General features: G+C 38.2%; 1 protein-coding gene across 2 annotated transcripts in view; it reads right to left on the bottom strand.

The window, feature by feature from the left end:
- Positions 1–24,311, bottom strand: part of SHANK2 (SH3 and multiple ankyrin repeat domains 2) — a 315,799-nt gene that overhangs the window by 133,836 nt on the left and 157,652 nt on the right. For both annotated transcript variants that reach the window (XM_009637056.2, XM_035892635.1), the window contains 2 exons: positions 5,333–5,415; positions 3,608–3,732 (listed from right to left, as the gene is read on the bottom strand). In XM_009637056.2, the coding sequence (XP_009635351.1) occupies positions 3,608–3,732; positions 5,333–5,415 (208 nt within the window). The remainder of the gene's footprint in view (positions 1–3,607; positions 3,733–5,332; positions 5,416–24,311) is intronic.

Raw genomic sequence — 24,311 nt, 5'->3', positions numbered from 1 at the left:
ATTCCAAGTTAAAAAACCTCACCATTTTAATGGCTGTCTTTAAATAAAGATGGTTAGACTTGTGTATGCCATCAAAACAAATCTCAAAAGAAAACACAACCCCCACTTAAAGAATTCTTTAAGTCAAGTTATATTCAATGGTTCCTCTGTTTATGCTTAGTTTGAGTACTACATTAAGCAAAGGTAAGAGTCAGAGCTAATAGATTCCTTTCTTGCAAATATTTCAAGTAACAAATCAAATCAGCTTATGGTTTGATTTTTTTCTGATCGAGCTTTTACAAACAGCATTGAACAGGTGTACTACAGAAATCCATGCACTCTCATGAATTAACAGTGGCTTACGACAGCTCCAGAATTGGTGTATATATCGATGGTTGTAGCTTTTTAAGACCCCTTCTAACGGAAACCCTAATTTTTAGGTTGGAGAGCGCTTGCACTAATAAGTTGCTTTACCTTTATCTGCCTTTTTAATTGGGCAGATACTAAGATTCAAGAAAACATCAACCAAAAGTGTGAAAAATAGTGAATAGGGCAAGCTGAACAATCTCTCTCAGTTATAACAACCAACTCATAAACATACTCCATTTCTGATTGTTTATCAAAGCTAAGAAAAATCACAGGAATCGGCAACTGTGGAATTACTTATGAAAATCCACATATAATGACAGCTGTCTCTAGCAAACTGCTTCAGCTCTAAAACTACTCATGCGCTTTTCCAATCAATTTTATTTGTGCTCTATCCAGAAAAGCCACTACACACAACACAATCTTTATCACAAAAAAAAAAAAATGAGGGGATTAGAAGCAAGGAGAAAAAAACATGTATTGCCAGAAATGTCAATGAAGAGTCTGAGAACACTATTTCCACTGGCAAGTTTAACAGTCTCTGAAGTCTCACATCAAAATGAATCGTACAGGTTGGACGAATCAGTATCACGTGGCTTTTCAGAAAAAACTGCAAACTCAATAAAAACTCAGGCAAATGAAACTGTGCCAACCCAGTTCCAGATAATTTTTATTCTGTTTACCTGCTGAAGCAAGACAACACCTTTTCTTCCTTTGCTGTATAGATCTTTTATTTGTTCTGCTAAACACGCATCATCTTCAGTGCTGAACTACTTTAGTATGCTCAGTAGCTGTTGCTGAAATTTCACCCACTTCAGAAGATCCAGAGACCATAATTACACATGAAGAAACGATGCCTTCTCCTCACCTACTCTCATGCTTCCAAAAAAAGGATACATCTTCTTGTCAAATCTGTCTTTCCATAGTGAGAAGCAAGAGGAAAAAGTTCCCCTTACCTCCACAACCCCAAGCCACTGAACCTCCTCAAGCAAGAGCAAAACATCTGCTCTCTCTTGCATTTTGGCCTCTATCAAACTGGTCTCTTACTTCCCTAAAGCCTGATGCTTGCTGAAAGTGTTATAAATGGGCCCAATTAGGATCCTAGTTGCCCATTAACTCTTTTATTATTCATGTGGCATTTATGATAAATGCATTATATTGCTTACAAATGGTTGAGGTGGCACTTACACACAGCAGCATAAACTTTGGAGTCATGGGAGAAATCATTTAATAATAAGACAGACCAACTACACCAGTTATGGTAACCACTCTCTGCAACGTATAGCACATGTAACATGCTTCAACACAAGAATTAAAGTAGCTTTGTATTTCTAGAAGTACAGGTGGACCAGTCTTTTATATTTCAACAGTAGTATCTTTTGCATCTGTAAATACCTTCAAAGGTGGCTTTCTATAGCTAGAGACTATTGTGCACTGCACATGTAGCTCATAAAATAGAAAATAAAAGCCCCTGCCTTCCTCCAACACAAAAGTCTTCAACAACAGTGAAGTTTTGATTTCTCAGGATTACCATATCCTCGTAATTAAGTGGCAAAATTCAGAACAGAATAACCTGATGAACATAAATTACACAGAAATGGATTTGATTTGCATGTAACAACTGCTTCTTTCAGAATTAGTTACAAGTATGCTGGGCTGTGTAGCGTACGGATTAATGCCCTGATGTAGCAACGCATGTGCATGTTTAACTGCTCTTCCAAGCTAAGGCTAGGAGTAAATTGTCTGGACAATTCGTTATAATTCTTCTTTCCTTTGCCAAAAAAAACCAGTAAAGATCTGTGCAGAAGCAGTTACCCAGACTTCCTGCACCCCTTCAGAGATCTTAAAAAAAAAAAAATCCATACGCCTAGTTATCATTCTGTAATCCTCTCCATTGAATTACACATTATTCACCATCAAATCTATCCATGAAATCAGCCAGCAGACTATTCATACTTCCTATAGATTAAAAGCCTAACAAGAAATCAAGTTCTAAAAATAAAGCATTGTTTAAAAAAACCCCACCACCTAACGTCAATAATTGTCATTTTGAAAGCATCCTTGCATATCAGTACATATCAGTACAATTTGTAAGCTATTGTTTAACAGTTTGCTAAATGTTTATTCTTAAGTAAACAAATAGTGAGAAAAATGTGCTTTGAAGGCAGAGATAAAAATGCACATCTATTTACTTCAGAAGCCTGCAAAGCCTGTTCTTTCCTTGCTACAACGTGAAGAAGCGGTGCAACTACTTAAATTCAATCACCACAGGAGTTCAATGCACACAAGAAATAAAAGCTCCATATTAATCCCCTCCTGAATGCAAAGGCCAGCTCTGCAGACATAAATGTTGCAGCACCAGTAAATACTTCAACAAAACACATATGTGCCTGAAGAAGAAGTAATAAAATAAAATCAATAGATCTTGCACACAAGACTTGGTCGATCCATACTGAAAGCCCTATTTTCCAACACCTAGTTTCACAGAATCACAGCACTGCTTTGCTGGTGATGAAAAGGTTGAGGGGGGGGCGGGGGGGAGGATGAAGAAAATCCCAAATCATGATTTTGTTGCAAACTGCTCAGTAACACTAAAAAGGAGTAATCAACCATTTCAACAAAACCTAAAATACCAACCAAAAATCCTCCAAAATACAAAACATGAAGACATTTTTGGTATGAAGGAAGAGAGTATTTAAATATAACCCTTTTTATAAAGTAATTTATATTGCAATAACATCCATTGCTTATTTTTTGGATGACTGTATTTACAGTGTGCTGCTGGAAATATTTAATTTCAAGCTAAAAGTAATTTGCTTTATTTTTCATGGTTTCTAAACAGCACTAGACCACTGATATTTGTGCTTGCAGAAACAGTTGCATAAAAAGGCATTAATTTTGGTGACTGTAAAAATATCTAGAAGATCAGAGAATTGATAACCTACAACAAAAATTTGAGTTAATCTGAATTTCAATTCCATAATACAAAGAAGAATAAAACCTCCCAAATTTCTCTGATAGTGTATTCCCAAACAAGAAAAAGAACAAGCAGAAAATCCCCAGCCAACCTGAACACTGTGCTTTTTAACTGCTTTCCTAAACGCTGAGTGAGATTTTAAAATGGATAAAGTGCATCATTGGTGTTAGTCCACTGAACTTGCTGTTCAGAAGCATCACCCACTTCTTCCAAAGTAAATTCTACCAAGGGAACAGCACTATTTCCCCGACAGAGCACTGCGAATCAAATTTCAGGGTCTCCTACCTCGATCAAAAAGTCTCCAGTTCTCAGGCCAGCTTGCCATGCTACTCCCCCTTCATCCACAGATTCCAAGTACTGCAAAGCAGGAAAGGCTGGAGTTGGGGTGAATTCTTCAATTGGTGTGTCAGCTTTAAAAATAAATACCACATTAAAAAAAGAAAGTTATGGAGTGCTTGCAAATACCGCTTGACTAAAGGCCTATTGTTGGCCATTCAAACTGATGGTTAAAAGATGGTGGGTGCTCAAACTAAGAGGGATCTGCCTCAGAGGGTATCAAGATGCTGGGAACAGAGTGCAATCTCTCTGCAATAGCAATCCACAGGTCTTCAATTCAGAGAGAAAAATACATGCTTCGTTACTGACACAAACCAAATCAAGCTGTATGAGGCAATAGCTGGATTCTGAGTATTCCAGGATATTCAGTATTAGTTCAAGTAACCCTTTTGTATGCCTAGCAAAATGCTTGTAACTCTGGAAACATCCAACCAAAAACGAATTCTGCACCAGAGCCAGAAGAGAGCATCCAGCTGAACCGGGGGGAGGGTGTGGGTGGGAAAGGACAAAGATGATCAAACTGATTTTTTCTCCTAGGTTTAGATGTATATTATGGAGAAGATAACAGAAGAAATCACTTTTTAGGAGGCCTTGTAACAGCCCTCTCTCTGCCACGTACATATACAAGCAGAAAAGTCCTTGGGTCTTTCACCTGAGGTGCCCTCGCTGTTACAGAGAAAATCTGGGGACAATCGTTGGGCTCACACAGAGGGAGTAACCCCTGCTCGATGCACAGACAACTCGTGCCAATGGCTTAGCTAAAAGGTAGCGCTATTGGCTTTCCTAGTAGAACTCCAAGAATTTTTATTTAGCTAAAATTAGAAAAGCTTTTACAACACTGAAAATCGACGGTGGCACTGGTTTGCGGGTGGGGGAACCGGGAGAGCAAAAATGATGTCCCAAGAATGAAGATATGGAATAATTTTCATGCTTAAGCAAGGCAAGGGAGAACCCATGTAAAATGAGGGGGAGCAAGAGATGGGACATACCATCATTTTTTTTTTTTAAATACAAAAGGAGCAAACTGGACTGAAAGTTAAAAAGCAAAGCATTAAATAGAATGCTTTTTTTAACTCTTAAGAATGCCATTATTACAGATTTTAGTCTACAGAAAAGTAACATGCAGTTTAACATATGAACAGCTTTTAAAATGAGCACACTACAGGCCATGCAACATACGTGCAGCTTCTGAAGATATAAAAAAAGATCATATTTTCATACTAAAACTGCACCAATGTCACCTTGCAGAAGATCCACACCTATTTTAAACAAAACAGCACTCTCTTGTCTATTTCTATTCGTAGACCTATTTAAACAGACTGACATTTGAAATAAAGCAGCAGGTTTTAGAAGGAAAGCAGGTTTCCCATAGTTAGGTAAACTGCATAACAAAACAGATTCACGACAAAATATTACATATACCAACACAATAAAAATACAGACAAAACTTTCTCCCCCCAAAACGATTATCCACGGCTTCTCCTATGTAAAAATGCAAACTGCTTCAGACAGAAGCCACTAAAATCCGTCGGAGTAGTACAGCATACAGAGAATCCTGTTGTCTAGCAACCAAGTGCACCAAGAATAATTCCTGCTTATATTCAGAGATGTATAAATTTCTTCATGCCAGTGCACATCACACACACACACGCACACACACACAGAAGCACATACCTTTTGCCCCTCTGAGCACAAATCCAAATCCTTCATTGTCTTTTTTCTGCAGGACCACTGCCTTTTCTTCTATTATGCAGTCACTGTAGAGAGAATTCCGAGGATAGCGACCATTATTACATCCCTTCATCACCACTGTAGTAGCTGCTCCTCCAGTGTGCAGGTTCATCATCATCACAGCCCGTTAATCAAATAATATTGCAGTAACCAAGCATGGGAAAATATAGAACAAATAGCAGCGAGGGGAAGACAAAGACTAAGCTGGATGATAAAAGACAACATGACAAAGCAACTTAAAGGGAATAAAAAAGGCAGAGAGGAAAAAGAAAGAAGAAGAAATCATGCATGGTGGTTTGTGTTCTATATGAATGACTGAATGAACATGTGATCATGTAATCTGTGGGCTAGCCAGGACTCTAAAAGGAAAAAAAGTAAGTGAACTGAACGACAGTATCATTAATAAACTCCTCAATCGTGGATGTACCAGATGCATCTTCTAGTGAAGCCAAAATGAAACCAACCAGAAGAAAAATGAGGCAGCATTTTAAATTTAAAGATAATAAATTATGATTTTATATTAGCTAACTAAAAGGCACAAATATATTCTGAAAGCTATGCCTTGCATCAAAAGCCCTTTTTCAATCCTATTGAATGTTGCATGCTGCAAGAATCCCACATGATCATCTGACAGCCTACAATGCTAACAACGTGCAGCTGCCTTGGCGTCATCAAGCACAAATTTCCACAGCATCAAGAATCTGCATAATTGAAATAGTAACAAGGCATGCACAAGCAGGAAAACACATTTCTAAGGACTATTTCCCCTCTCCTGATAAACAATTAATATTATAAAACGAGGAGATGGTGTAAAGGACTATTTATGTAAGCAGTATGTCCTTAAAGAGAAAGTAGCCTCAGGAATCTTACTGTCATTGGCTAAGAAAAAAGTAGGTGGTAGATGAAGAAAATGCATAAAACCCACATTAAAATGGGACCTTGCATATACAGGGAAGGATCTGTAAAAGCCTTAAGTTGTTTAGTGTCTTTCATTAAACATTAGGGTACTAAAAATAAGCTCAAAGTAAAAAAGGAAAAAAAAAATTTCAATGCTCTTTTAAGCATAAAACCATTACACAGCACAAGTTGCATGACATTCTTCTGAATAAAGACAGTGTCAGGGGTTAAGTATTCACAAATCGTAAGCACTGCAAAACACGCTGCTGGGCTGGCTACAAGACTAAGATAGAAAGAAATATGAGCAAGTTTTCTTTTCTTGATTTTTTCCTAGCCAACTATCGTTACCACTGGTCTCGTACAGAATCCAGTCACTAAAGTGCTCGATACAATGAGAGACCAAATCTGCTTCGGTGCCATTAATAATCCAGAAAGGGAGGAGGAAACTCATTAAAGAGGAATTGGTGTGACCTTTTTATTTAAAGCTCTGAACAAAGACAAGGATGATATCAGGACACCGATGGACAGCCTCCAGACTCCAGATCTTTCACCTATCACAGAGTATCCTTTTGGTGACTTTCCAGCTCCAACTGAGGCATGCAACTTCATGTCACCGCTAAAGAGATGATGTAATTATGTCTTCCAAACCACAAAGTATTTAAGCACCACTAAATGGAATAACGCATGAATTAAAACTACCACAATGGTGACTTTCTGAGCAATGGATGATCTCCATAAGTATCAACAGCTTTTGAATACTGTCTCTCAACTTACTATTATTTACTGTATAATTCAGACATTATCTTCTCTGACAATTAGTAGCTCTGCTGTGGAAAGGATATAAGAAAAGGTCTGTTTCTCGAGAAAGCCACACACACTCCTGTTCAGGGATATAGGGTTTGGATGGAATATGCAACCCTTCAGCACTCACATTTTCACAGTGGGGCTCCATACTTATTCACTGAAGAGTCAACAGTAAAGCTGTCTCCAACATTTTTATTAATACAGTCAAATTAATGAAACCCAGTTCCTTAAAGTTTCCTTGTAAACAATCAAGAGCTTAATAGAATTTAGAAGGCTACTTTTGAGAACCTAAGCATAGAAAGTGTTTGGTTTAAAGAAAACCCCTCCTCTCCCCCACCCAAAGCCCACTCTCTTCTCAGTTCATTAATATAAAGAATTCAGAAGCCTGTCAGCTAGGTACCTCACACCTTGCTCTGATTCTTTTATTTTTGTGACAATACAAAACAAATTCATCATATAATTCCTTAAAAAACTGAAGCCTGAAGTTCTAAAAGAAGTGCTTGGAAAACTTGGGATCAATTCCCCTGACCAACGTTAGGCATCTACAGCTAAAAAAACCCATCTAGGGTCCTTTGACAGTCAGCTAATGAAATGAGCAGGCATTTTCAAGTTATGCTCACTTCATCCTAATGTAGGATGTTCAGATGTGACTATGACTGTTTAGATTAAAAGTTTGAAAACCACCTATGACTTTCTTCCCATGTACAGCACATTTATTGCATAAAACTACACAGTTTTATACTTTAATTCAGACATTGAAAATGGAAACACTAAATTGCCAAAATTTTACGAAGTTTTGTGTTTCACACACAAGGGGGAGTGGGAAGGGAAGGGAAGCAGAAGCGCAACGTGAATCTTTGGTAACAAAATGCACAAACTGATCTCTATTACTTGACAAATACAGCTTACTAATATACTGTTTCAGTGATGTACTATGTAAGCAAAACTCCATCACAGCCTGTAAAGCAAAAATGTAGGTTTGAAAAATCAGATGTGTAGCCATTTCTTCTCACTTACGTGCTAGGAGAAGGGGACCTGCAATAATCTTATGGCATGGGCAGTTTGAAGTTGTTTAAAGCAATCACAGAAAGCAAATTGATTCTCTATACACACCCCAGTGCTGCAGAGCTAAGAACTAACAGCAGGCAAAGGATGGGAAACAAACAAGCACATACAAATTAACTGAACTTGCAACCTTCACACCCCTTCTCCCAGCAAACTCACTTGGCATCCCTGAAAGAAGGGGGCAGAAGGGAGGAAAAGAAGTTTAACCCCTGACTGTTTGCAATATTGCTTTTGATTTGCAGTATTGCTTTTTGTTAGCAATATTGCTTTTTTGTTTGCTTTGCCATGACAGGGTTCTCTTATTGCAATGTCAGACTGGACCTCTTCACTGAAAGACATGCTGAAGGTCTGTTCACAGCCTACTTGGTCCTGGCAGGCGAAGCGGTGCCAAATGTAAAATTTCTCACAATGAGCCTTCTTGGCAGCATTTCCTTGATCCTGAAGGTGTTGTAAATACTTAGCAACAGAATGCATGTAGCTTACAGCTACCAGTGACAAAGAAAGGTGACATTATGTTAGAAGCCTGTTCAGAACTCTGAGCTCAAAGCAAGAGGAAGAGGCATTTCTTCACCAACGCTTTGAGTACAGCGTATGGCTCTAAATGAGGCTGAACAGTCCCTGCTATCTGTTATCCAGTGGATTTCAATAGGTAAAATCCTTAAAGCCCATTCCTGTCCCACCTCAAACCGAAATTCAACATCGTCCATTTCAGAGATGAGTTTTCAGAATATTACTAGTTCCATACTATGGTAATAAAATGACTAATTTTAAAATCAATAGCTCATTACTTAAATAGGGCACACATTACTTTGACTTTGGGCTGTACAAGTCCAAGATTCATTGCATATGAAGTTAAATGCAAAATACATCCTACCAAGTGCAGAATATTTCTGCACGAAGTACAATCTTAAACATAAAAACTTCAGACAAAAATAAAAAACTGTCAATCTAAAATAATTTTTGCTTTATCCAAACACTAAATATTATAAAACATACTTGTTCATCAGTTCACGTAGCTTCTCTTAACACTTTAAGGCTCAGAATTTTGCAGAGCATGACTTTCTCCAGAAGTTAAAATACTAAATTACAGAGATGGAAACTATCAGGACCGTAGAATAAGTTTAGGAAAGTTCGCATCACATGTATCATTGCTGATTTCAATCTGGAAAACATCATATAGAGTACACCCCACTGGAAATGATCATCATTAGCTGAAAACAGAAATGGCTGCTTGGTACACTGTTAATCTCTCCTTAAGGCAGAGTAAAACTCAATTTAAACAGGAATTATTTTCACGATTCTCTCCAATCATGCTTCCCCTAGAAACGTAATCTAGATCTAACCTTTTCAGCTATAACAAACTGGACTACAACCTCCCAAGGGAGAAAAGTCATCTAACAGATCACGCATAAGATTCAAACAACCAGAGTTACAACCAAATGAATAGCTGTCTCAAGCCCACAAACCCTGCAGTCAGATGGCTTGCTCAGTCCTTGAGTGAGAAGTTATTCTCTCCAAGTTCACTTGTTTCAGTTGGCCAAGTAAATCCAAATCTCTTCATCAGACCTTTTTTATGTCCTTTCCTCAGTACTCTTACAATTTCAATCTTTCTGAAAGATCTACTGAATTCACAGCTAGCTACATGTCAGAAGGATCAAATTATGGCCCAAATAATAAAGGAAATGCCTTTTTTATACTTTGCCAGATGCAATAAAACAATATCTAAGCCATCCCATAAATTTATATACAATGTCTGAAAGCAGTTGCATTAATTCTTTTCAGGCTAAGATAGTCAATTTATGATGGTTATGTTCAAGCCCACAGAAGGGCATCCGGGAAATCTATTAAAGAGGATGTCTTTACTGCATGTCCCAACAGTCAATCCCTGTTAAGAGCACATAAAGAACGTTCTTTCCAAATATGTCCTTTTTCTGGGAAGTTACCTGTCCTGATACCATATAAAATAGGAACGGTGTCTACAGCAAATCTTGCTGTAAGATGTAACAGACTTCCAGTGGAAAAACTTTTGACATCATTGCTGGAAGGGGTCAACCTTACTATTTATAGCCATCTACTGTAACGACTCCAGGAAAATTGGCTGATCCTAGTAATTAAGGCCTTCAAAATTAATGAAGCCTCTGCATGCGATTGCTCAAGTTTCCCAGGCATTGATCATCCAGCTGTAGGTCTTACAGACGAGCTTTCACAGCTCTTCGGTAACATGCGGAACAGCAATCACTTGTTCAAGAGGTATTAGCTATGCCAGCGAGCATGGTTCTTTGCACAGCAAATAGGAAAATACACAGATGGGTCCCTACCTAACACACTTACCACCCAAACAAAACGAGCAAGATGTAGTCAACTCCACATTCAAACCCATAGTAACCTCTCTGACATATGTTGTCATCACATGCAGAGATTCCCTCACATGATGATGTCTTTCACTGCACTGCAATGCAATTTGTCTTAAGAATGTGCTTGTTTGGTATATATATGATATAGCTTTGAACGGTCACAGCTTATTATGCTAACAATTTATAACCCGGTGCTACTGCCTTTGATAGAATCTTTCCATAGTTTCTTATGATAACATCTTAAACAACCAATAACAATTTGTAGCTATTTTGGTGAAATATGTTTTACCATTTTTCAGAACTTGTGTTTATTTTCCACATTTTGCTTTTTTCAGCTACTTATTCCCACCTTCTAGCGATGCTTTTTGTAAGCACAACATACCCTTACAGGAGATATATGGTACAAATACAATAACATATTCTGTCCTGCCTTGTGTCAAAAATACATGCACAGCACTCACTCTGTAAAACTGATCAATCCTTCCAATACAATTTCAGCCATTTAAGATGAGTCTCAATGATTTTCTTTTAGAATGTATATTTACCTGGAAGTTTATAGCAAGATGTGTTTGGGAGGAAGGCAGTAAGAAAATATTTTCAAATAGGTTGTTGATAAGTACCTCGACATTATACTCAAGGAAGACACCTGCCATCAGAACAGAAATACTGGAGAACAGGTAAATTTAAGTTGATAAACTCCTCATTAGGTAGCTGAAGATAGAAGTCCAAGGAGTATAACGATGGTACAATAATTAAAATATGACAGAGAAGGGATGGACAGAATCACACAGAAGGAAAAATAATGCAGGGTCAGCCTTTCTGCTCTTCAATATCTGAGGCCAAGGGATTCTCACAACAGGGTACCTAAGTAAAACCATTGTTTCCTTTCTTTGCAGTGTTTGATTTTCTCCTTTCTTCTCCTTACCCCCCCAAAACCATCAGAATCATTTGTAGGAACTCACAGATCTAATTGTTTCTCATTTTTTCAGATAGGGTATTGGGGCACAGGCCCACATTTTCTTCCATGGAGCTACTGTACACAACGTGGAGTTAGGCTGAAGTTAAGCTGTTTCCCAAGCCGATGATTTCGTTACCATGACCCAGAATTCTCACGCCAATTCTCACAACATTTTCTGTTAAAACTGAATTAGATGAATTAGAGGTCATATTTGGAGGTAACAAAGCTGCCCATCCATAAAAGCTAATACAGTTCTCAAAAATACCCTTTAGGGTCTTCAAAACAGTTGCACTGAACAATAAGTATTATTTCATCAGGAATTCACTATGACGGTGACTCCAAGTCATTTTGCTCTTTCACCAAAAAACAATACAAAATCAGGGCTGCATATGAACACACAGCATGGAATAAAATGCTTAGTACTACCTATGGATTCCAGCTTCACAGGTGCCCTCAAGGAAACTGTAGCATACAATGACAGTATCTTCACCAGCACATCCAACAGTTGGTTGCGTGTCAATGCCTTGCTGGCACAGCTGGCACTCCAGCAAAAAAACAGAGAAGGAAAAAAAGACCAACCCCACCACCCTTGCACTACTGTACTCTCTGTCTTTACTTGTGACAAATAACTTCAGATTGCAATAGAAAGGATATATTCTAGTTTCTCAGCCAAATTTACAATTCCTCCATGGGCGAATGGCTAACTTGGCATAGTCAGGTCTTCCTCAGCTGGCTATGCTCAGGTCAAGTAAAGGAATAGGAAAAGAAGGGAGGATGCTTCAGCAATACTCCTGTATACTTCCTATATCCATATATTTGTCTTTCAGATCTCCTGTATCAGTGCTGTTTCTACAAAGGTCAGCAAACATCTCACAGAGATCTATGACCATGAGAAAAGCAAGGCTGCCTATTTTCCATGGAAATTAATTTGTTAATGGAAGACGTATATGCCAAACTGTAACATGCCATAAAACACATTTAGACGTTCCCCAACTGCCATATGGCACAGGTCTATATTGCACTGTGCACTGTGAGGAAATTATAGACTACTGTAAAACGTGACAGGGCATATCACTTCTTCCACTGAAAAAGGTGTTTTGTTCAGACTTTTAAACAAGTAATCGAGCCATCTCTATTGGATTTTGAATGCTTGATAACCTTGGTAAAAAATGAACAGTTCTTCACTAAGTTACCAAAAAAACCCCCAAAATCAGCCATGAAGTGATTCAGTAAGATTAGGAAATCAAAGGATTGTGCGACTTTTGCCAGCCTTGTGACTGACAGAGTTGCTCAAAGCATTAACCATGATTATAAAGAAGCAACCTATCTTAAAGAAAGCAACAGTGTTATATACTTCAATGAATTTATGCTACAAAACATTACGAAGAAATACAGGTTTTAAAAGAGAAACATTAAACTTTCTGACACAAGTGCAAAGAAATTACACGAATTCTTCATGTAGAATCAAGGAGAAACTTCCTCTCACTATATATGTGTATCAGTCCACATTCTTTTATCCGGCCTTTAATTACACATCATATCATATTCTTTGGTGTGTAGAAGAAGGCAGTAGTTAATCTAAAGTATTACCCAAGTCAATTGATTTAGTACTATTTTTGTTTTTTTCCCTGTTTTCACCTTAAGTTGCTGAAACTGTAATCTCTAAAGCAACATATTGATATAGCAAAACAGGAAGTCAAACAACTTCCAGGAAATACAAATCATTCAGTAAAAGCCTGATTTTATGTTATACAGAAATCTTAGAATAGAATATGAAGGGAAAAAAGCCAGTGGGGTAAGGATATGATCATATATATATATATATATACACACACACAATATATATATGGGATAAATATGTGCCCATATGTGGATAACCATGTATGAATGCGTATACACACTATATATACACACACAATACAATAAGTATATATAGTCTTTTTTAAGATAAATGTTATTATTCTTTTGCATCTGCACTGGTAGGGAGAAAACAAAAAAGCATGGTGGAGTTAAGAGAGTGGTAAAGTGAGATTAAAAAAAAATTCCTCTATCTTAATTAAATTAATTTGCATTTTAAAAATAAACAGTCAATTTGAGTACCACGCATGACAATGTAAAAACTAAACATGAACCATTCAGGTCTCCTTCTAGTATAGAACACAAGGGTTTATGTTCCGTCGATCACATCAGTATTTTGGGCTGCAGCATGCTCCACTTATACCTGATACTCAGTTGCAATTTTTGGTTGTAATTATGAAGCATTTGAGCAATCTAAGCCTGCACTATGAAAATATTAATATTCATTGCTCATACTATGAGCCTCGAACAAATAGACTGCACAAACCTACCTATACATATGTTTAGGTAACCAGAGCATTTATCCACCTTACTTTTTACATTTGTATTTTTCTACCCCAAACCAGCTGAAGTTCCAGCCCCTGCTGTTGCCACCAAACCACACAGAAATAGGAATTTTCTCCCTAAGCATCTTAACATATATTTACACAAAAGGAATAATAATAATAGCCGTTAACAACAACTCTGCTTTTCTATGTAGGTCTTTAAATCAATAATTGTCCAAATGCTTTTGCTAAAGGTGGTCAGTATTATCAGACAACCACAGTAACAAGGAAAAGAATGTGTTCAAGGTTAGAAAATAGGACAAATAACAAAGGTAGGAGCAGGTAAGTAAACCCAGATCTAAGATAATGGTGTGAGTGTATGAAAACGTAACTATATATAATAATAAAGATTTTCTTCAGCTGATGCAGGATCCGAACCAGTTCATAAAGATTGCTAATCAATCTCTATGCTCATCTCAGAGTTGGCATACATCAGACAGGACTTTGAATTTTTTCCTTCCCTTTTTAGAGCGAGCCACTGGAACATACGCACAACCATGCTGGGTTGGACACGCGTCAGTTCTCAGAGCCCAACGTCCTGTCTCTGCCAAAGGCCGAAAGCAGAGAAGGGTGTAAGAGATGGACAAGCACATTTGGTGCTTCCCCAGAGTACTCCACCAGCCCCCAGCCAAGCTGCGCTCCTTGCTCCTTGTCTTACTGAAAAACACGGTACACCGCATTCCCTCCTTCTTGTACAGTCTCATCAACCTGTTTCAGCACGTGCGCATCCATAGCAATACAGGGGGTTATATCTGCCTTCCTCGGGACCTCTTGATTCGTGTGTCTATAATATATTTTAGTCACATTTTTAGTAAAAAAAAAAAAAAAAAGTGTTTTAATAACACTTTAATAACACTAAACAGAAATAAATTATTAAATAGAGGAAAGAGACTGGTGATTTCAGGGCTGGTGATAACCACGAGTTTCAAATTAGTTTTAAGGGATCCTTCAGGGTTTCCATCAGATCTGTTTGCTACAATAAGCAGGAGGAATTATCGTCCTCCTGTCCTGTGTTCCTTGGAAAGCAAACATACCTCTAACCACAAGAAGTCTCAGGAACCCTGAGTGTTTACTCCAGCTTTAAAGATGTAAGTATTTCACTTAAAACTCTACATTGTACAGAAGTCTATAGTGCTTTAATCATCAGTGTTAAAATTCCTGTAAAATTTTATGACACTTTAGTATAAAGCATATTACAAGTAAGCTTTCATCTGACTCAAAACAAATGAGGTATTGTCAAAGGCATGGAAGAGAGTTTTTCTGAAAGAATTTTCCCACTTTTTTCTTCTCCAAGAGCTTTAAAAACACAGTGTAGAGTGAGAAACTTAGATTTGCTAGGATTTTACTGAAAAGAAATTAAGTGGTGGCTTCAATTAGATTTTAATTTTTACATATCCCTTTAAAAATCCTGACTAATCACCATCTTGTTTTACAATCTTATTAACGCCAAAAAGGAGGTGGCATCTCTACTCTTTTTCTCAAATATATTCTCCGCTCTCTCCATTTCTCTAATTACACTAAGGCCTGGAGTTATTTTAAGCCTACTCCAAATTTTGTTTAGTTACCTGCAAACCAGCTTGATAAACCATCTTAACAGCTTTCCCATCTAACAGTATCATAAGTTTCAGCAATTTTGTCAAAGCATGGCCAGTTTAGCCCACAACTTCGGTAGCAGTGAAAAATCCCCGACTTTACAGGTACCAGGTGATGAAGAGAGACACCTCCGCTCTATTTAAATTGGCAGTCACTTTTCTTAATTAAGTGAATGTTGAACTGGAATCTCTCCTTATTTCCCCCTTTCCTTTGGTGTTCAACTATAGCTTGCTGGTTGCATTGACACGTAATTTCTGGAAATATGAAGCTTTTATTTTGTAAGTACTGGAGACAAGGTAAAAATTTTGGGTTATCATTTCAACTCAATTGAGTGACTACCTTAAGAATTTATGATATTTGAAGTGTTTACAGTAGAGGTATAAACCACCTCTGCTTATAGCTATAAGTGTTCTACAAATCTGACAGTGCTACACTATCAGTCCTTGGAAATGCTAGTTTAAAGGGTCACACAATCTAGTCAGTATCAGCCCTAGTTTTCAACTGTAGCATTAAACTCTGAAATTCTGAGCTGTTATCTGTGCCCAACATGCTCTTTTTATTTAAAATTAGAAGACACATGGGTAACAGTCTTTTTTCCTAAATATGCAGTTGCAGCTATTTCCTAGTGCATGGATTTAACATTCACTATTCTTCTGTTCAGAATTTTGCCATCAAATCAGTTTTCGTGAAATACTTATCCATTAAAGCAAATCTTTTGTTGATATGTTTTAGTCTAAAACAAGTCTTCATTAGACATTATTTCTACAGAATATGGGATGAAATTTTATGTCAGAGAGCACAGGCACACCCAGCAATATCACCAGCTATTCAATTGGTATATCTGCCAATCATTCAAACCTAACATCCCCACCTGCGTGCCCCATGCTCTGAGAACAGAGCTAGCATCTGTCTCTTGGCTCGGTGAAAGACTAAGAGTTTCAAAAGACCTGGATGAAGAATCACTGTATCTGCCAGGTTCTTGGCATTCATCAACAATACAAGGTATGGGTTTAAGTCGAAGCAGTCTAACACACATGGGACTCAAGCCCAGAACTTCTTTACTGCAGGTGAACACCCTGACACCAGCTATTGCTTGCTCTTTAGCAGGTCCCTCTTTGTAGGGTTTGACTCCCCTCAACTGATAAAGCAATACAACTCCAGCATATCTACTTGTCCCATGACAAAACGAGACAACCTCCTCCCACCAACCATATGTTTTGCACAATGGAAGTGACCAGCTTGACTTAAGAGCATGAAAGCCAACCCCCTTCTGCCTTCTTGATAGTTTCCTTTAAGAGGAAAAAAAGACATATGTTGCCTGCCAGTCACCCTTAGAATTTGCCTTGTAGATCTGCAAATTCTGCAAATGCAATAAAAATTTGTGACAATCTGGCTGGGTGGGAAATAGGTTTAAATCATTGCTCCCACTGGAGGAAAGCCCACAGTGCGAGCTCAACCGTTATTTGTTCCTTTTGGCCTGCCAAAACTTAAAAATGCATCACTTAAAATCAGATGCACCATATGTTGGCTTTTGCTCATCTAGTGATTAGGTGAGAGGAAGGCAGCCAAAGGTGTAGTGGGGCAGGGAATTAAAGGTCGCACAGAGGAAGCTAAGTCATCGCAGTGGAGGCTAGGAGACAGGAATGTAAAACATTAATTGGTAGAAACTTAAACTTAATCATTCTCCTTTCCCCTGAAAAAATGGACGTTTTAATCTCCTGTTTTCCTCTGCCCTATCCTTGCATCTAATTATGTGGCTCCTGTTTCTAACTAACCTGGTAGCACGCCCTCACAATCTTTTCTTGCTGTCCTCACCTTCTGTCATTTCCACTCCTTTTGCCTAAGTTTTTTTTTTCTTTTCTCTATTCTAATTTATAAAACTTTATTCCTCCCCATGTCACAGGACACAGGCTGCTGGTTTCAGTTCTGACATCTAAATCCATTTTGTCCTCCAGCATCTGGTTGGAGAAGTTAGAGAGAAAATACAGTTGAGCTTGAGAGTATCAGCTGCCATGCAGGGAATGGCACATCCACCAAATCACGGCCCTTGCAATCAGGACCTTCTGCACCCATAGTTACACAGGCAGGTTTTCACTAGCACTACAGGTGGATCCTTCAAATTTTTTCAGAAAGTGCATTGTAATTTTACATTTGGGAAGGACTATATTTTTTTTTTTTAACTTTGGTCTTAGAAACTGTTGGTCTTTCTTTGCTAACACTTTACCACTAAAAATTCAGGCAAATACCTAGCCCAGAAAATGTCTGACAAATTTTAATCATTAGTTATAAAACCATTAGTTGCTAAAAGCAGGTTCTTACTGAAGCACTTTAAACCAACTTCACTATTAAGGCAGCAAACAACTTAAAAATGCACTTATGAGTTCATGGAACCTTTTACCACTCACCGTATAGTTTTGCATCTTCCTGCAATTCGACTTTAATATTGCATCTTCATGCAATTATACTACAGATCCCAACGAAGAAATACTACAGTTCGGATACATATACATGCGCACACTTTTTACCTCCTATTTTAGCAATTACTTCCAATATTTTCTGTAGTCACCAACATCAAAAGCTCAGTTATGGCAGCACACAACAGCAGGGGAGGCAAAGTGTGAAGCTGTTTATTAGCAAGTAAGATCATTTTCATTAGAAATTAAATAACTGTAAATGAAAAACTTCACATTTTACATCTCCACCTGTTCCACAAAATCTACAATGCCTTAATTATTGCTTAAACTTATATATAATTTTCCAAATTGTATTAAATTATATTCCTCAAGTTAATGAGGCACAAGGTATTAAAAATGAGCTATCCTCGGTCTTCTGCCTCACACATTAAGAGCAGTTCAGCACTATCAGACTCTTATACTCCCAGAAAATGAATTAATTCAGAACAAGCATCACACAAGCCCAGCAAAATATCTTTAGAAATAAAGTAACAATACATGCACACAAAATATTTTACATACTTTTTTTCCACAGTTTGGTTGGTACTAATTTTCCTCTACGCCTCCAAGAACCAAGAGTATCACATATGCAGAGATCTTAAATCATTAAAATCTCAACCAGCATTCAGATGTAACCACATCGCTGTATCGCATGGTTAGATCTATGTACTTTGTATACATTACATTATGTATACATTACAACTAAGAGCGTACTCAGATATTTTTGCTACTATCTCCCAGACAAAAATTGAGCTACGCATATATGTAAAAAAGTTAAAATATTAACTTCTTTCCACCAAAAAGGAAACCAAGAATTATATTTCAAACCTATGCCTGCAGCTAAGAACAACTGTAAAATCACTTTTGATTTAGTTTCAATATCAATCCCAGAATAAGTAACAGAAATAATGAATTTATTTATGAATGAACAGTATCAATTTTAATATCCTTTCTCCAGTTCCTGCAAGAGATCAGCTCAAGAGTACAAGCTTCACAGAAAACATCAGTACAGTGGAACTGGTGCCATCCAACAGAAACCCAAAAAAAGTCAGTGGTGTTGATGCAGAATGCCCTATTCTCCAGTAATGGTACTTCTCTCAGTGTCTCCCCCACTGCTCTGCAGGCCTAGGGAGAAACAACATGAAAATGTGGCAAGCAGGATATAAAAACTAACAACGGCTCTCAGACATTCCTTCAATTTTTGTAAAGAACTGTTGGCCAGGATTTACCAGATTGCTGCTGCTGGCTGCACACAAGCAAGCAGCGCTCAGCAAGTACAGATGCAGGATTCCCCGCAGCACGGAAAGGGCACTGCTGCTAAGCCATAATATATATTTGAAGTGATGAATAATTGCATTTTTCCAGAAGGAAGACTATATATATATATATATATATATAAATGTAAAATATCCCCATGAAACCAGATATCAAACTAGATGAAAGCATTTCTGCATCAAATTGAGAGTTTCCGCTAAAAAAAGCGTAATTACGGTGTAACACACCTAATGCTTAAACTATTAAGGCAGCACCATTGACATCGCAACTTTGGGACAAAGACTGAGGTATTCAACGTGTAGGTTCTGCAGGTTAAAAAATAAATAAAAAGCACTGCACAGCATGCTGAATTACAGGGGCAGACAGCTTCAGCTGTGCCAAAGAGTCTCTCTGAGCTGTCTGGGATTAAAGCTTATACCGCTCTATCCGACAGCGCAGATGACAACATCAGCAGAGAACTGCTGGGGTATACAGCTGAGAAGAATCTCGCATTTTTTTGTTACGTGATTGTATGTAAATTGGCTTTTGAGGAGTTGCTTCTGTCAGCTTCTATGCTCAGAAGACGTGGATGCTGCCACCTGACTCCAAGTTGGGACATTAGGGTTAATGACTTAAGCTTTTAATTAAGCTTTCTTACACATACCTCCCAGACTACGCAATCCAATTTTCCCCTTTTTCTTCATCCAGAAAAATAGAACTAAAACTAGAAAGCAAATCAATTTGGGCCCCTCATTAACTTTGTGGCAACAAGCCTTTGAAAAAGGTTACTTATTATTACATCCTCTCCTGTGAGCTCCTTAATGCTGCTGCAGCCTGAGGATGTCAAAAAAAGGCACCAAGAAGACTACTCCCATGCAGTGATTAGTACCGGTTAAAGTGGTTAGGGAAAAAAATAAATGTGAAAGTCAACTGTATTGTGAAGAAAGGGAAGACACAGAAGAGGCAGGAAACCTTACATTTATATCGCACACTTTGTAAGTGCATCAAAGTTGGCATTCAGTTATGCTACTGACTTTTGCTATTCCACTATTCTGTTGGCGGTGGGAGGGAGATGATGCAATTAATGCAGCAGTAAAAGTTTCCAAATCCATGAAGGCAACTGGTTCATGTTTTCCACCAAATCAAGTTTATAATCTTTACATAGTATCCAAATTGCTCATATTATTTATGTCTCCAGAGTATGAAAGCTAAGTTACCACTTTATCACCAGTCACTTCACATTTAAAAAGGTGCTAACATTTTACATTTAAAATTAAACAACTAATTAATCTCACATATTTTAATTTAATTACTTAATTTTGTCTTCTCTCTGATTTTCCTGACTGAACAATTCACTGTCCTATCTTGAGAGAATTAATCAATTCCCTCACTTCAGTTAAAAAGCAGATAAAAATTCCAAAGGTTTACCTTATTTGTGATTTTTAAAAAATAAAGAATTTGTTAAAAAAATCCAACATCCACTCTATGCCTTAGCAATAATTTCTGTTATTAAACTGGAGTTTGACCTTGATGAAAGAGGACTCCATTAAATAACTGATTTAAGACCTACAAATATACCTTTTTTAATTAAAGGTAGTCCTGAACTTTAACTACACTTCTAAAGAATATTTATAATATTTTGGAAGATTTTGCTTTGCTGGTCACAGTATGGCCCATCCAGCCTAGACAAGGCAGACCCAAACAAACATTTTTCCTAACACACTCAATGGGATCTGTCCTGGTCCCAGCTCTCAAAATCAATGTCCCATGGTTGTCTTGACCACTGCTGCGCACAAATGCAGGGAAGACACAAAACTCCAGAGCCGTGTCAAAGCAGTCTTACCTTACCTCCTAGCAACCTTGTTGGTGTATCTGCTCTTTAGGACAAGGGGTGATGGTTTTAAACTACAAGAGGGTAGATTCAGACTAGATATAAGGATGAAATTTTTTACGTTGAGGGTGGTGAAACACTGGCACAGGTTGCCCAGAGAGGTGGGAGATGCCCCATCCCTGGGAACATTGAAGGTCAGGTTGGATGGGGCTCTGAGCAACCTGCTCTGGTTGGAGATGTCCCTGCTCATTGCCAGAAGGTTGGGTTAGATGACCTCTAAAGGTCCCTTCCAACCCAAACCATTCTATGATTTTATTCTATGATTCTATGATTTTTCCATGCCTGCTTTCCGCTCCTCTCTGTGGCTCCAAGGCATGTCAAGCAAGCGCAGCCTCAGGCCATGGTGTTTCCTGGGGTCTGACACCATGGGTGCTGCCTGCTTGCTCCACCTGGGGAGGCATAAGGACACTTTCCCGTCCCACTTGCCACCTAAGCCTCCATAGCTGCAGCCCGAGACAAATGCCCAGGACATGTATTTACTCCTGTTTGTCCAGTAAGAGCTCCTGCTAGCCTAAGAAACTTTACCCTCTCTCACATGCATGCCATTGCAACAAACCCTATCCTTCCCTCCAATGTTTGTCCATCTGCATCAGGTCAAAGGAAAATGATTGAAAGTAATTAGTTCTTAAAAGGTTTTAATAAAATAGTAAAGGAATCCACGTAAAGGAATGCCAGCAGTAGCAGCGCATGACAGATGCAAGAGACAACATTTTTGTGTAACAGAATTAATGTATCCCGTCAGCATTTAAAGCAGATAATACATTAGACCTGGTAGTTTCAAATATTATATTTGTATGATATTTAATGACTATTTGTACTGGCAAGCAAGTCTCGCTGCCTTTCTATATATAGTAAGCATACTACCCATTTTCCTGAAGTATTAATGTATGGATAGCTGATCTCTTATGCAAAGCTGAAATGGGATTTAATGAACCTCCATTACTCAAGCTGCACATTTTCCTAAAGATGAAAAATGCCACGTACAACGTATTTTCCTGCATGTGAATAAGCCCATCAATAGAGATTTCTGAACAGAGTGTTTCTACTCAGCAATTTTTGCCCTTTGGGAGGGGGAAGGAAAAAGGGAAGGGAGCAGACGCTTCCCCTCTCTCCCCCACGTCATCTCCATAAAGGAACTGGGCTGGCTTTGTTAACACTTTGGTTTCAAAGCTCTTCTTAGAACATAGGCACAACTGCCTTCTGACAAATGTTTATTAAAACTTAGCTGCAAGCAGTTAAACCTGGTTTACTATATTCTTCCATGTCTTTTATAGGAAATGACAATGGAGAAAGCAATCATAGCAGCACAAATTTGGAAATATCGAGAACTTCTGTTAGTTTGACATCGTGTTTGCCTCTCTTAACAATTCCCCTCCCTGATGAAGCCCATGCTAGGAATTAAATCTGTACATACAAACAAGATATACTAATCTCCAGTCAGATTCTTAAATGCAAATTCTTTTTCTTTACCAGCAATACATAAGCACCAGTAAAATTCCCATTTAGATGTACAAAAAGCTGATTTGCAGCCTCAGTCAAGTATCTGAAATGCAACTTCGTGTGCTGTTGCAGTTTTAGGACAGCAAGTCCTCGAATTCTACTTTCTTTAGGAAAAAAGGATTAGAACAGTGTTTTGCTATATGGCAGATTTGTAGAGGATGAAAAAGGAAGTTTACCTTTCATCGTGGTATATGTTCTCTGTAAATATATCATTACAGTAAGTTATATGCACCTCAGAGAAACAAGTTTGTTCTTTTCCAGCAACTACCTAGGTTTGGCAACTTGGACACCAAAACCATCTTTTTAGTTTTCCTAATGTTATTTTACAAAAGTTCTAAAATTATCATACTTTTCTCTACTTAAAAGTGTGTTAAGCAAGTCTATCTTTCCACGGTATTTTTTGGAATTTCCCGTTAATTCTACCCTCTCCTACCTCTCCTTCTCAATTTCCACTGGTACCGCTGGACTGCCATTATTACTCTTCAAAATGGGTCCACTGGGTTTCAGATTCCTTCTGGAAATTACCTTGACTTTTCCTCAAACCTTTGCTTTACTCAGAAGCTGCCAGGAGAACTCTGTTGCTTTCCCTCTTACTGCTCAGACAATTAATAGGTATCGATGCCAGAATCAGGAACAATTGCAGACATACTTCATATCTAATTTCTCAATAATAAGGCTGTAGAAAAAGTATCATTTTATCTGATAAACTCTCCTGCTCAGCAGTAGTCCTGAATCAGGTAATGTCAATTTTTTGAGAGCTTTGCTGTTGCACTGCACAAGCCCAATATCTTAAGAGGAAAAAAACCACCCCACAATCCAAACATAAATCAACAACCTCTCCCTTTCCCCCCAAAACCCCCAAACACCTCACACTTCTGGTGACCTCCCAAAAGCAGAGAGCATAATCCATTCATCCCCAGCAGCTCACTGATTAAAAGACATACTTGAGCACCACCGAGACCAAGTTCAAGCCCTTGGTCTGAACATGGCTTTTGGCCTCCTGCTTTCAAAATAATGTCTCTAAACAGTAGAGTACTGCCCGTTTTGTAAAGGCAGGTGGCAATGTCCTCTCCCAAGAATGAACCCAAATTTTCTTGGGAAAAGGAAAACAAAAACCCCAACGAATGCTTTAGAATCAATAGCTCCCCACCTCCAAAAAAAGCCAACAAAAAAAAAGTTTTTGATATAAGTGACATTTTCAAATGAAAAAAAATAAGAAAATAGGAGTAGGTGTTTCCAAGTGGGACTATTTGTTATCTCTGAGGCAACATGCTGTGGCCACAGCTTCTAGATTTACAGAAGCTACCCTGCCCATTAACACTGAAATACAGAGATAAAGCTATGAATGTTATAGAATAACACTCACTCACAGGATGTTGTGAAAAGCCAACTCTGCTCACTGGAAGTGTAACGAGTCACCTGTTAGCTTTCCCTGCAGAGCAGTTGTATGTTTCATAGTACAGCCTAACAGCTTCCCTTGACAGCTTGATTATGATCAGACTACCCAGTCAATCCCATTGCTGTCCAACAGTGCAAAGCTCTGGTAACATGGCTGATCATGGCAGGGGAATACGCAAGATGCTGAAAGGGGGTTTCTCTATTCCTAAGTCACAGCAGCAAGGATTGATGCCCTCTAGCACACCGTACACACCAACAGGAAGATCAGAGCCTCCAAGACAGGAGGATTGTAGCCAACCCACAAGCCTGTGCTTCCTCCCGCTGTGTCACCAAACCTTCCCTCTTCATTCAAT

The sequence above is a fragment of the Egretta garzetta genome, unplaced genomic scaffold (genome assembly GCF_000687185.1).
Source record: "Egretta garzetta isolate BGI_Z169 unplaced genomic scaffold, ASM68718v1 scaffold454, whole genome shotgun sequence".
Classification (NCBI taxonomy): Eukaryota; Metazoa; Chordata; class Aves; order Pelecaniformes; family Ardeidae; genus Egretta; species Egretta garzetta.
This window is presented reverse-complemented; position numbering and strand designations above follow the sequence as displayed.